Here is a 14,388-nt window from a genome sequence, read left to right as displayed (position 1 = left end):
CCCCCCCGAGACAGCGATGCTCCTGGTTTCCCGCCGCCGCTTCCCGCGGGTGCAGCCCCCGGGGGCGGGGCTATGTAAATGCGCGGGTGGAACGCTCCCGGATCTGGGCGGGGTCAGCGCGCGCTGCCTCTTTTATTCGGTCCCGCAGGGCCGCGGGGCTCTTGTGCAGCAGGCGGAGGGCTGAGAGATGAATTACAGCCGCTATGGTGGTAGCAGCAGCAGCGGGGGCAGCAGCCGGGCCTTCAGCAGCCGGTCCCAGGGCTCGCTGCCCAGCCGGGGCTCGCTGTACCGCTCCCCGGCCGTCTTCCAGCCCGGCCTGCGCAGCAAGGCCCCCTTCCTGCTCTCCTCGCTGCCCAGCCTGCAGATCGACCCCGGCCTGCACCAGCTGCGGACCCAGGAGAAGGAGCAGATCAAGGACCTCAACAACCAGTTCGCCTCCTTCATCGACAAGGTAGGGGCTCCCGCTGCCCTGCGCTATTTGTGCCTCGCCCTGGCACCAAACGACTGCGTGACGTTTCTGTAGCGCTACACCGCGTACGCAGCGCTGTACACTTCTGGCTTTCCTGTACTTCTCGCTTCTTAATTCAGTGTCTGATCGACTTTTATTCCGTGCATGTGGGTAGATAGGTCCCCCCCCCCCCCCCCCCTATGCAGGTGATCTGCCAGAAACTTTAACCGAGGGGACCCCTCCGAATCCAGTGCAAGGACCTGGGGGTTCCGGCCGGACATCGCTCCTTACCGTCCGAGGGCAGCTTGAAGCCCCGACCCGAGGAGCGCATTGGATGACTGGGGAAAGGTGCCCCCTGGGCGGGGCGGGTGGAAGGGTTTCCCCCCGATGGATGAGAGGTGGCCCGGGCGGGGGCACTGGTGGCAGTGCAGCGGCGCCCTCTACTGGACGGTGCTTTTATTTTTCTCCCTCTCTCTGCAGGGTCGGATTTAAGGATGGGCAGCACAGGTTACTTGCCTCGGGCACCAAATCCTGAAGGTGCCCCCAAAACTGCGCCTCGCCCCGCTGCTCTTTAATTGTCAGGGGACAAACTCCCCAGCCCAGTCCTCATAATCTGAAATCCATCCCCTCTCTCAGCACTGTCCTTCACCCCCTACCCACCCCGGTCCAGTGAGAGCGGAAACGAAATCCACCTCCAGATTAAAGAAACTGAAGACTCATGCCAGGCTGCACTCGGGACCACTCGCTCCAATCTCCTCTTTGTGGATCAGGAGAGCGTTTTGTATTTTACTGGGAGAAAGATTAACAAAACATCGTAACCTAGGAAGTCATGGCAGATAAGGACCAGCGATTGGGCATAGAAATTCCCCCATGGATCGGACGTGCCTGTTAGGATTGCAGCTGCCGCTCTCTCTGTGGGTTTCGCCCATGGCTTTGGGGCTGCGACTCTGTGCAGGTTACTCCAGTGCTTCCTTACCTATTCCCTCCCAGGAGGGCTCCTCTGGATATCCCAAGCCTCTGCTTGGGTCTGCCCCTGCCTTTTTATTGGCTGATGTTACACACGAGATGGGGGTTGTACAGATGAGCTGAAAAATTGCAATCCCAAATCCCACAACCAATAGAGCAGAGAAGGCAACTCAGGGACTTTGCAGTTTCCTCCCCCCTTCTTCTCATGCACTTTGACAAACAGTTCCCCCGTGGGAAAATCTCATCGTTTACACTGCGGTTTCCAGCCCTCACCCAGACCTGTGATTCTTTGTCCTTCTCTCGAATTTTGCCCTTCCATGGCATGGCCAGAGGTTGTTACTGAAAGGAGCGTACCTGAGAGAGAGCTGAGCTAGGTCTGCACGGGAGCAGGGGAGCGGAGGAGCTATCAGCAGAGGAGGCTCTCTGCCCGGCTGCGCTGATACTGGGTCACTGCAGCGCCTTCCCTAGCCAGCTTCCTCCTCCCTCCCCCAGGGGCGGACTGCAGGAAGATATCAGCCTGTGGATTTTTTAAAAACCAGCCCACGGGGTATCTGACGCCCTCGTGCACGTTCTCTGCAGCACGTGAGTCAACAGCTCCCTAAAGCACAAAAAGTCAGCTCTGGAACCTGGCAGAATTCAGCCTAAATATCTCCAAAATACATTTCACATTTTTCCTAAATAACTGCTGGTCTAGAGCAGTGGTTCTCAACCTTTTTTTTAGCCGGGACACACCTGACAGACAGTTTTCACATGCTTGACACACTGAGCATGTGACCATCATGGGGCTAAATGTAAACATGCACTCTGCATCCACAGGAATCCCCTCAACCCCCAGCAATGAATGCAGAGCAGATCTAGGGCATTACCCTGTACAACTCGCCATACAAAAAAGATTTCTGGTTGTGATGACATCTCAGTAAAAGCAAAACAAACTCCCTTTACTACCAGGCACAATAGCCTTCCTTATGAAAAGACAGTAATTTACCACTAATGCATGTCCTATTGAGAACACAACAAATAAGATTGATACAATTGCCTACATGCTAGTAAAATACCTCACACCTCTGTCACACACCCTTCACTAAGTACAGAAAAACCACAAATTATAAATATGGAGACAGAAACTGGAATGGAAAACCAAAAAAGCCACTGCATGCAGTGCAAACCTGGAGAAATGGAAAGAGAAATATAGCACCTAACATAGTCCCAGGATCTGAAATAATGCACACAAACTAACCCGCACAAAGTTACACCTGTATTATGGAACACACTCAACAGTAACAACCCTGTCTAAGAAACACAACTATTAAACCAGGCCCTAAACACTAATACATTTCCTATTGGGAAAACAGAATAAGCCAAGCTGCCATAGAGCCCCACACAGAAATAATTGTAAAGCTATACTAAAAATGTTACAAAACAGCTGCTGAACAGAATAACATCCAACAATTAAAAACTCATAAAAATTATTAAAACATGTCCAAATATCAATAAAATATTTCAAAACAGCAGACATCGCATAATATCCAATAATTAAAATGGCAGTCAATCAAGAAAAATAAACTTAAAAAGCCACCTTTACTTACTCTCTCCAGCAACTCTCCTACTCCTTTCCCTTCCAGGCCAATAGCACTCACTAGAAGCAGCAAGGGCTGCTGAAGCTCTGTCCTCACAGTCCTCTTCCTTAGCGCCCACAACCAGTCACTCACACACACACACACCCAATTAGACCCTACGACCAGTCTCTGTTTCTCTCACACACACACACACATACATGTCATCTTCCTGACCAGCCTCTCTCTCTCTCTCTCTCAATCACACACAAATGCTCTCACACCCATTCACACTGCTCTCACACAGGCTTCCATTCACACCCACTCACACAAGCTCTCATCCATTCAGACCCACAGACACACCAGCTCTCATCCAGGCACCCATTCACACACACAGACACACAAGCTCTCACCAAAAACTTCTTTCTTCCTTCACTGCAGGGATGGGCTCTAGTTCCGCCACAGCTTTACTCTGGCGGGCCTTATTTTTTCACTGCCACCACGGGAGCCCTTTTTTCATGGGCTCCCGTGGTGGCCTCGGTTAGTGTCTGGTTTCCTCTTCGCCACCATGGGGATGGGCTCCCGTGCAGCCTTGCTTGGTCAGGGTCAGGTTTCCTCTTCGATGCCACGGGGATGGGCTCCCATGTGGCTTTGCTTGGTCGGGGTCGGGTTTCCTCTTCGATGCCACGGGGATGTGCTTCCGTGGCCGCCTTGCTTGGTCGGGGTCGAATTTTCCTTTTTGCCATCATAGGGATGGGCTCCTGTGCTTCGTCAGGATTCGACACTGTCATTCCTCCCACCCCACCCCCGGGCTATGCGATGCCTGCCTCACCGGCCAATCAAAGGCTTCCTCCCTTCTTCCTACTCCCACTGGCAGGTAGAAGGGAAGAGGCTTCCAATTGGCCTGCGCGGGGGCAGGCAGAATGAAGGAGGCTTCCCATTGGGCAGTGGGGGTAGGAAGAAGGGAGGCTTCCAATTGGCCGGCGGGGGGGGGGGCTGGAAAAAGTACAACGGGGCAGTGGACACCGGTAGACGCGACAACCTGCCAGTGTTTGGCGACACACCGGTTGAGAAACGCTGCTCTAGAGCGTGCTCTATTTCTTCAAGAGCTGTAGATCCTGTTCCATCCATTCGAATCGGTTAACGTACAAACACAAATATCCCAAGCAGCTCTTGAACTAGTGAAAGGAATGCGACAACTACACTGCCAGCCAGTGTCAGACACACACACACGTGCTCAGTCACACAAACGGATTTATAGATTGCAGAAACTTTATATACACTGACACACTCTCTCTTTCTCAGACACTTTCTCACACAGACTGAAAGCGAGAGAGTGTGTGTGTCAGAGAGAGAGACTCCCACATATGCGGATAAAGTGTATGTATAGGTATGTGTTGCTCTCTGTGTGACACAGACACGCACTCTCTCTGACACACTGCTGTTGTGCTGCTGCCTGTATACTCACACAGTGAGGGCCCCACTCCAGCACAGCCTCATCGTAGTGTAAAGGTCTTGCTTGCTGCCAGCCTCTCCTCGTTCTGCAGCAGCCTCCTCCCTTTCCCAGTCCCACTCTGAGACTTGCTGGTTCCTCTCACAGCTCCGTCCAGTCACCTCAGACAGAAGCCTCCCCAACACTGGCTCGCTCTCTCCCTTCCTGTACCTCCACTTCTCCACCACTCCAGTGCATTCCCATTGACTGCAGGCTACACAGTCTGCTGCTTTTATGGCTCCCCAGGCTTGACTCTGCCTGCCTACTTCAGGGGATAGGGGACCAGAAGGGATCCATACTTTTCCCTGGGCTCATAAAAAGAACAACTTTAAGCCCTGGCTAAGTCGAGGGAGAGCCACTAACCCAGCTCCAGATGGGAATCCTGCTTTCACTTGTGCAGCCAGGGCTGGTGCAAGGGTAATTTATAATAAGAGATTTTACAAGAAAAAGAGCATTCATAGTACAGGCTTCTAAGGTAAAAATATCATGTACACCATGTTTATTATTTACATGCACTACGATGGCACCAACCAGAAAACTCTGCAGAAAGGCCACCTACAGCCGTATGGTATTAGAGCTTACTGGAACGGGTGTTGGGTGTGGGCTCAGCCTTCCAAAAGCTTTGAGTAAACTGAATTGCAATATAGCAAACCTCCCATACAAAAACAGCACTAACTGCCAGCACTCAAACAGTAATAATGCATGAAACGGCAACACTGCAAATACTACATCAGACCCTAAAACACCAGTACACCTGCTATTAGGGAAACAGAACAAGCCAAGCTGTGTTAGATCCCTGCACGGAAACCAGATGCCATAGTTTCCTGTAAGCTGACAGCGTCCGCGACTGATCACAGGTTTTACACGATCGCTCACATCATTGTTCATTGCTCTATACTGAAATGGAAAGCTAATGCTGGTGCTAAAAATTGTTGGTTTAAAAAAATGTTACACAAAAAAAAAGTGTACACACCTAGTCACTCCTTGCAGGAGGCATTGCTGCATGCCAGCTATTGCGTCCGTCACCTCTCTTTTACCTTTCTCCTCCTCCTTTGGGAAGATGGCTGCCTCCGCTGCTGTTTGCCGAACCCCTCGGCGTCTCCGAGCCAGCAGGGGCGTCCCCGTCCGCCATGCTTCTTCCTGAGGCCTCCTCAGACACACGCTGACCACATTCTTAAGCACGTCATGGCGGGAACCTCGGGGGTGGCCCCACCGCATGTCATCAGTACCTTCGGGTATTTAAACCTCCGCTCTGCTCCAGTACAACGAGTTAGCAAGGACTTTGGTTTTGCTACTCTGACCGCTTCTAAGCTGCTCGCTTGGATTCCTCACTACCCTCCGGGGTATTTCGCTACCTACTCTGGGTATCCACTCCTCGGGGGCCCCTCTCTTCTACTCGCCCTCCGGGGTTATTCAGCTTAACCTTCAGGACACCCGCCCCTTGGGTCTTGTCTGCCCTATTCCAGGTACCCTTGGTGCTCTTAGGTACTCGCTCCTCGAGGGCCTATCCTGCACCTCGGACCACAGGTCCTTCTCTTCACTCAACTACCAAGGAAGTTATCATCACTGCTACCCCGTGAGTAGTACTACGCTCCAAGCTCTCCTCGCTCCACCCTCCAGGTTCACGGCCTATCCCGCACTGTGGAACACTACCGGACCTTCGCTACATCTGGGTGAGATCATCAACTACATTACTACTGAGACTGTCTGGAGCCTTACTGTGATATCGCTGGACTACAGCACTGTCCGGTCCTTGGACAAGTATCAACTTCATCACAGCAGTATAAGAAAGCTTCCTTTCCAATGTGTCCGCTTGCTATTGAGTCTAGTCTATCATTGTGGTTCCCCCATGGGGCCCCTCCCCGTGGGAGGAGTCATCACCTCTTCCACCAAGAGTCCACATTATGCCACAAACCCAACACTAGCAGAATATCTCACCTCAGTCACCTATGTGGAACAGAGACAGACCCTCACCAAATACAAAATGAAGAGATAATAAAGTATAAATAGAAACATGCAGACAAAAACTGAACGAGCCAGACTCGGTATGGCATGGAAAAACAAATATTATTCCTCACTAAACATCAAACAATAACATCAAGACATATAAAGCATCAATCATAATAGTAAAACCAAACTCATAAATATTTCAAAATAGCTGATGAAAAGAATATCCAATGATTACAAACATATAACATTGTTTTTTTAATTTCTCAATAAAATATTTCAAACTACCAGACACAACAAACACCCAATAATTAAAATTAAAGCTAAAATAAATCTCCTTGTTAAGGCGCTTCTCCACAGACACAAGGATACCACACCAAAGATTTGGAGAAACAAATATCAATTTTTTATTGTATATCGATAAGCAATACAGGTATCCTTGGGAGGTACAGAACTGCAGTACTACTCTGTCTCTCTATGCATCAGTGAGTTCTTTTTATACATGAAACAGGCAATCTCCAGTCAGTAAAATTGCATGAACCTATGGGAGTATCACATACACAGTTTCTCATATTCTCTCCCACACTCATGCTCACTAGATCACACGCTCTCTCTCGTACATGCTCACTGGCTCACATGCTCTCTCTCACACACATGCTCACTGGTTCAGTCGTTCTCTTTTATACTTGCTTAAATAGTCCTTTTGCTCAAACATATGTTCATGCTTTTATTATGAATGTTCTCTTATGTTGATCGCCTAGGCCTTTTCCGTGTTTGGCGATTCACAGATTTTAATAAATGAAAATGGCTCGCTCGTTCTCTCTCGCTCACAAACATGCGCTGGTAATCACAAGCCCGACTGTATTATGCAGTGCAAAAGTGGAAAAACAGAAACATAACCACAAAACATCAAGCAATAAAATCAAGACATATAAGACATTCATAATATTAAAACCTTGAAAAGAATGAATATATCAAAACAGCCGACAAACAGAGGGGGCCCAATATTCAAAATGCGTTCAGCGCTATTTAGCCAGATAAGTAGGACGGATGTGGTTAAATAGTGGCCACCTTTAGTGGCTGCTGCTTGCCATATAAGTCCCTTATATGGCTAAAAAGTAAAATGCATAGGTTGTGGGAGGGTAGTGGGCGGAGCGTCTTTAGCTGCATAATCTTACCAGCTACGTTAGACGGTTATAACTGATACGGCCGTGCTGCTGAAAATACCCTGTAATTTAGCCAGATAAGTTAAATCCGACCAAGTTACTTAAATGGCCATCTTTCAATATTGGGCCCCTAATAATTTCAAAAGTCACAAATTTGTTCTAAAATTTCCCAAACAACAAAAAAAATATTTTTAAACAGGAGACACGTGAAATAACACCCCAAAATGTAAAATGATTAAAAATTAAATTAAAAAATCTTCATCTCTCCATACCATGAAATAAATAAATACCTGGCAGATACCTGTACAGATCCTCATCCCTGTCACGGACTCTGTGCCCAACGCCCTCAAAACCTGGGACAACTGCCTCCTCACCAACCTCAACCTCGCCTTAAACACATCAAAAACCGAGCTCCTTTTCATCTCCCCAGCCCGCCACAACCCCGCTCCCTCAGCCCATCCCTCTTCCTTTCCCCAACAGGTCAGAGATTTAGGTTGTCATTCTTGATAACCACCTCAGCCTAAACAAAATGTATCATCAACACGGCCAAAGACTGTTTTTTCAAATTGCAGATTAAGAGCCCTACTATATCACAATGACTTCCAGACTGTCCTCCAAGCCACCCTATGCACAAAACTTGACTACTGCAACTCCCTTCTTCTGGGCCTTCCAGCAAGCTCAATCAAACCCCTACAAATGCTGCAAAATGCAGCGGCTAGAGTCCTCACCAACCCATGCAGATCAGACCATGTCACTCCAATCCTTCGAGACCTCCACTGGCTCCCGATGCCATCCAGAATCCTCCACAAGAGTCTTACAATTATCCACGAAAGCTTGCACAACAGGAATAGTCATTGGCTTAATGATTCCCTCCAATTCCACACCTCCAGCAGACCCACCAAATCCGCTTGCAAAGGATCCTTCTCTACATCCGCTCACAAACTCACCCAGCACCTATGGAACTCTTATGCCACCCGAACTACGCCAAGAACACTGCACAACTACCTTCAAAAAAAAAAAAAAGCTAAAAACATGGCTGTTCAAACAGGCCTATACTTCAATCCTCCCTTCCCTCCTTGATTTCACAACCCCCCCCCTAATATCCTTCTCCCCTCCCCCCAAAAAATCCATAATATATAAGCATTTGTAATATAGTTATTGTTTTACTCTCATGACTTTTCCCATGTCATCTGACCCTTTTATTTTCTGACTCTCTGCATGTTCCTTTGATATCCCTGTTACATGTAATTTTATTTTTCTCTCACTCATTGTAAATTATCACTCCCCTAGTTAATTGAAAACCGATGTGATATGCACATGAATGTTGGTATATAAAAGTTTTAAATAAATCTTTTGATTTCCCAGAGTTTGGTGGATTTGGGTGAAAGGGGCCACAGAATCTTTATTCTCTCTCTCTCTCTTCTTCAGACACATAAGCATGCTTTCTTTCATATACATGCAGGCTCTTTCTCTCTCACACACACACATTCAGGGTCTCTGTTTCTCATACACACATGCAGGCTCTCTCTCATACACGTACACATCCAAAGGCTCTCATACACATGCAGTCTCTCTCTCTCTCTCATACACATGCAGGCATTTTCATGCACACATGCAAGCTCTGTTTCTCTCATACACAGACACACATTCTTCTGGACCTTAGTCATGTCCATGATGCTCCTTATTTACTGCCAGAGGGGAGGTAGGAGGAGGCAGTGGCCCTGCTGCCGCCAGATGGCGTCCTTCTCCAGATCCTGGGCCGTAGGCCTTTCTTCTGGCTGCAGCGGTTTGGGCTTTGTTGCGGCCCCGCTGAGTCCTCTTTGGGGCACACCTAGCCGGGCTCCGTTGTGGCCCCTATGATACCTCCCTTGGGCCGTGTCGAGTTGGGCTCCGTTGTGGCCTTGTTCTGCAGCACCCCCCTCAGCAGCAGCTGAGATGAAAACCACGTGACTGGTGCACCAGGGGGTGGCCAATCTGCCCCTCTGTATGTGCTGTGCAAGCAGGACTTCCTGTCTGTCACTGCTGCTGATCCCTGCCAGGCATCCACCACCCGAGTCTCTCTCCCTCCATCCTCTCTCAGCCAGGGCAGCGTGACCCCCTCTCCCCCCGTGAGACAGTTGCTCTCCTCGGGGGTGGGGGGGTTATTGAGCTTGAATGCAGCTGGCAGCGAGTGCAAGCCCCTCTGATGATGATATCGCTTTTGCCTGGTTCCAGGTTTAAGGCTGCTGCTGTGAATCATTTTGGCATGTTGCTTGTTTCGGACGGGCTTCCTCCCGGGGGGACCAGCTGCACTGGGTGGCGCCTTTAGTTAGTAGAGGTGCGGCCCCACAGCCCGAGAGTTGCCAGCCGAGAGCCAGCTGCGCCGATTTTTACCCCCCTCCTCCGCTCGTTTCAGGTGCGGGATCTGGAGCAGCAGAACAAGGTTCTGGAGACCCAGCTGCGGCTCTTGAAGGAGAGAGACACGTACAAATCCGGCATCAAGCAGATCATGAGCAGCTCCAGCAACAGCCTGAAGCAGCAGATCGACGGGCTCCTGCGCGAGAAGCGGCGGCTGCAGGCAGAGCTGGCCAGTATGGAGGCGCTGCTGGAAGACCTCAAGAACAGGTGCGCCAGAGGGGGGCAGGACGGGGCGGGTCCATGGCTCCTAAATAGCCCTTTCCCTTTCAGTGATCAGTACACGGCAGGGGACGAGCTCTAAGCTCCAGGCGCCTTCTCTGCGGTTTAGCCAGCCGATATGCTAGGGGCTGCTGAGGATGCGCTGGCAGACGCAGCGGGGGTCGGATGTAATTCTCCTGCATCCTGCAATGTCCCTTAGCCCACAGAAGGGTCACAGAACAGGTCAACCAAAAGTCCTTCTTGCAAACCGTTCCTAGCATCGCAGCCCAATGCATTCTGCCTGCAGGGATTTGGACATTTTGTTAATGTATTGCCAACGTAGCGCTCAGTGGTTTAATCTCCCTCTCTTGGTCTCTCCCTCCCCTGCATTTTCTCTCGTCTGCAGATATGAGGATGAAATTAATCAGCGCAATCAGCTGGAAAATGACTTCGTCCTGACAAAGAAGGTAATTGGACATGGGCAGGTTCTGGCCTGGCCCTGTCTCAGCTCAGCAGCCGGAGCCAGCGCCTACCTTGGCTCACGTTAGAGGCAGCTTCACCTTTTAACCCCAGCGTTGCTAACGCTCCTTCACCTTGCAAAAGAAGCAGGCAGCTTGGATTTTCTTCTCTGCATTAATATAACAGAGCAGCCCTCCTCCAGCCACTCCAGGTCCTGCACAGTTACATGAGCTGCCAACCTCAGGCCGTGCTCTGCCTGCTCATGGTGGCATCAGATGGGGTTGCACCATAGTTCATAGTAATGATGGCAGATAAAGACCAAAGTGGCCTATCCAGTCTGTCCAGCAAGATGTTTAGGTGCCACTCTGTACAGGTTACCCCCTCACTTTTTGTTTTGGGATGTAACTACCGCTCCGTGCAGGTTACCCCAATGCCTTCTGTTAAGAGCAGTAACTGCCGCTCCGTGCAGGTTACCCCATGCCTTCTGTTAAGGGCAGTAACTACCGCTCCGTGCAGGTTACCCCAATGCCTTCTGTTAAGAGCAGTAACTGCCGCTCCGTGCAGGTTACCCCCATGCCTTCTGTTAAGGGCAGTAACTGCCGCTCCGTGCAGGTTACCCCCATGCCTTCTGTTAAGGGCAGTAACTGCCGCTCCGTGCAGGTTACCCCATGCCTTCTGTTAAGAGCAGTAACTGCCGCTCCGTGCAGGTTACCCCCATGCCTTCTGTTAAGGGCAGTAACTGCCGCTCCGTGCAGGTTACCCCCATGCCTTCTGTTAAGAGCAGTAACTGCCGCTCCATGCAGGTTACCCCCATGCCTTCTGTTAAGGGCAGTAACTGCCGCTCCGTGCAGGTTACCCCATGCCTTCTGTTAAGGGCAGTAACTGCCGCTCCGTGCAGGTTACCCCCATGCCTTCTGTTAAGAGCAGTAACTGCCGCTCCGTGCAGGTTACCCCCATGCCTTCTGTTAAGAGCAGTAACTGCCGCTCCGTGCAGGTTACCCCCATGCCTTCTGTTAAGGGCAGTAACTGCCGCTCCGTGCAGGTTACCCCCATGCCTTCTGTTAAGAGCAAGTAACTGCCGCTCCGTGCAGGTTACCCCCATGCCTTCTGTTAAGAGCAGTAACTGCCGCTCCGTGCAGGTTACCCCCATGCCTTCTGTTAAGGGCAGTAACTGCCGCTCCGTGCAGGTTACCCCCCATGCCTTCTGTTAAGAGCAGTAACTGCCGCTCCGTGCAGGTTACCCCCATGCCTTCTGTTAAGAGCAGTAACTGCCGCTCCGTGCAGGTTACCCCCATGCCTTCTGTTAAGGGCAGTAAACTGCCGCTCCGTGCAGGTTACCCCCATGCCTTCTGTTAAGAGCAGTAACTGCCGCTCCGTGCAGGTTACCCCCATGCCTTCTGTTAAGGGCAGTAACTACCGCTCCGTGCAGGTTACCCCCATGCCTTCTGTTAAGGGCAGTAACTGCCGCTCCGTGCAGGTTACCCCATGCCTTCTGTTAAGGGCAGTAACTACCGCTCCGTGCAGGTTACCCCCATGCCTTCTGTTAAGGGCAGTAACTGCCGCTCCGTGCAGGTTACCCCCATGCCTTCTGTTAAGGGCAGTAACTGCCGCTCCGTGCAGGTTACACCCATGCCTTCTGTTAAGGGCAGTAACTGCCGCTCCGTGCAGGTTACCCCCATGCCTTCTGTTAAGGGCAGTAACTGCCGCTTCGTGCAGGTTACCCCCATGCCTTCTGTTAAGGGCAGTAACTGCCGCTCTGTGCAGGTTACCCCCCTGCCTTCTGTTAAGGGCAGTAACTGCCGCTCCGTGCAGGTTACCCCCATGCCTTCTGTTAAGGGCAGTAACTGCCGCTTCGTGCAGGTTACACCATGCCTTCTGTTAAGGGAAGTAACTGATGCTCTGTACAGGTTACCCCCTCACTTTCTGTTTTGGATTGTAACTGCCTCTTGCATTTGAGGACCCGTACTCCTTACTCCTCTTGCCTTGGGAGCAGCTTATTTTCAGGGATTTTGAAGTAATAAACCTAGAGGATGTGACCCAGGAAACCATGGAGCAGTGATACAATTTATCTACCTTGAGCTTTTCTGGAAAAGGTGAAGAATACATGGAAAATGTTATTTAGTTTTGAAAGTGGTGGGCAGTGGAAGTTGAATTAGGTGCTGCACTTCTGACTTTGTGCCACCAGAGGGAGCAGCTCACTGGAGCGGGGGGGGGGGCGGAGCGTCGGGAGGTCAGAGGTCACCATTAGGCTTCAGAGCTCAGCCAGGGGAGGCTTCCTTTCACCTGTCTGCTGCATTTTCTTACCATTGTCCTCAACCGAAGTCAAAGGAGCAGACTGAATCAGTCCTGGTTTTGCCCCATTGCATGCAGGGATTTGTAGTTCTTTACATAGACCGAATGATGCACCCAGTCTGCCCAGCAAGCTTATGCCAGTATCTGCTGCACTGCGTAGGTTACTCTCATGCTTATCAATTTACCAGGCTGCAAAAAGTCAGGGGCTTCAGATGCTGTCCAAATCCAATTTTCCCTAACCCCTGCCGTGGAAGCAGAGAGCAATGATGGAGCCGCATCAAAAGTATCAGGCTTAGTGATTAAGGGTAATAAAAGCTGCCTCAGCAAGTTACCCCCATGTTTATTTGTTCCCCAAACTATAAAAGTCGGGGCCCTTGTTAGTTGCTGTCTGAGAGCAATGATGGAGCTGCATTAACTGTATCAAGGCTTATTTGTTAAGGGTAGCAACTGCCACACCAGCAAGTTACCCCCATGCACTCTTTTCCTCATTTCTCTCCTTCAGCCTTTAGGGATCCTCAGTGTTTATCCCATGCCCCTTTGAATTCTCTCACTGTTTTCATCCTCACCACCTCCTCCGGAAGGGCGTTCCAGGCATCCACCACCCTCTCCGTGAAGAGATATTTCCTGACATTGGTTCTGAGTCGTCCTCCCCGGGGTTTCATTTCATGACCCCTAGTTCTACTGATTTCTTTCCAATGGAAAAGGTTTGACTGTTGTGCATCACTAAAACCTTTCAGGTACCTGAAGGTCTGTGTCATATCCCCCCGCACCTCCTCTCATCCAGGATATACATAATCAGATCCTTCAGCCTCTCCTCATAAGTCATTTGATGGAGACTCCCCATCATTTTGCTCGCCCTTCTCTGGACCGCCTCCATCCTGTCTCTGTCCCTTTTGAGATTCGGTCTCCAGAACTGAACACAGGACTCCAGGTGAGGCCTCACCAAGGACCTGTACAAGGGGATCATCACTTCCTTTCTCTTACTGGTTATTCCTCTCTCTATGCAGCCCAGGATTCTTCTGCCCTTAGCTATCACCTTGTCACATTGCTTCTCCATCTTCAGATCACCAGACGCTATCACTCCAAGGTCCCTCTCCCAGTCTGTGCGCATCAATCTTTCACTCACACACACACACACACACCCCCTCCCCATCACATACAGCTCTTCTGGATTCCCGCACCCCAGATGCAGGACTCTGCACTTCTTGGCACTAAATCTCAGCTGCCATATCTTCGACCACTCTTCCAGCTTCCTTAAATCCCGTCTCATTCTCTCCACTCCTTCACGCGTGTCCACTCTGTTGCAGATCTTAGTATCATCTGCAAATAGATAAACTTTACCTTCTCTCCCTTTTGCCAGGTCAATCACAAAGATATTGACAGAACTGGTCCCAAAACTGGTCCCTGTGGCACTCCACTTAACACCATTCTTTCTTCAAATAGGTTCTGTTTACCATCACTCGCTGCCTC

At 50.3% G+C, this 14,388-nt stretch overlaps 1 protein-coding gene across 2 annotated transcripts in view; it reads left to right on the top strand.

Moving 5' to 3' along the window:
* The first annotated feature begins 116 nt into the window (after window positions 1–116).
* The window catches only part of LOC115093403 (intermediate filament protein ON3-like), a 34,770-nt gene continuing 20,498 nt past the window's right edge, over window positions 117–14,388 (top strand). Inside the window, exons 1-3 of one of the 2 annotated variants that reach the window (XM_029605093.1) lie at window positions 117–451; window positions 9,968–10,176; window positions 10,574–10,634. In XM_029605093.1, coding sequence (XP_029460953.1) covers window positions 188–451; window positions 9,968–10,176; window positions 10,574–10,634 — 534 coding nt within the window. In that variant the 5' untranslated portion in view covers window positions 117–187. The remainder of the gene's footprint in view (window positions 452–9,967; window positions 10,177–10,573; window positions 10,635–14,388) is intronic. The other variant, XM_029605094.1, reaches the window with a different exon arrangement.

The sequence above is a fragment of the Rhinatrema bivittatum genome, chromosome 6 (assembly GCF_901001135.1).
Source record: "Rhinatrema bivittatum chromosome 6, aRhiBiv1.1, whole genome shotgun sequence".
Taxonomy (NCBI): domain Eukaryota; kingdom Metazoa; phylum Chordata; class Amphibia; order Gymnophiona; family Rhinatrematidae; genus Rhinatrema; species Rhinatrema bivittatum.
This window is presented reverse-complemented; position numbering and strand designations above follow the sequence as displayed.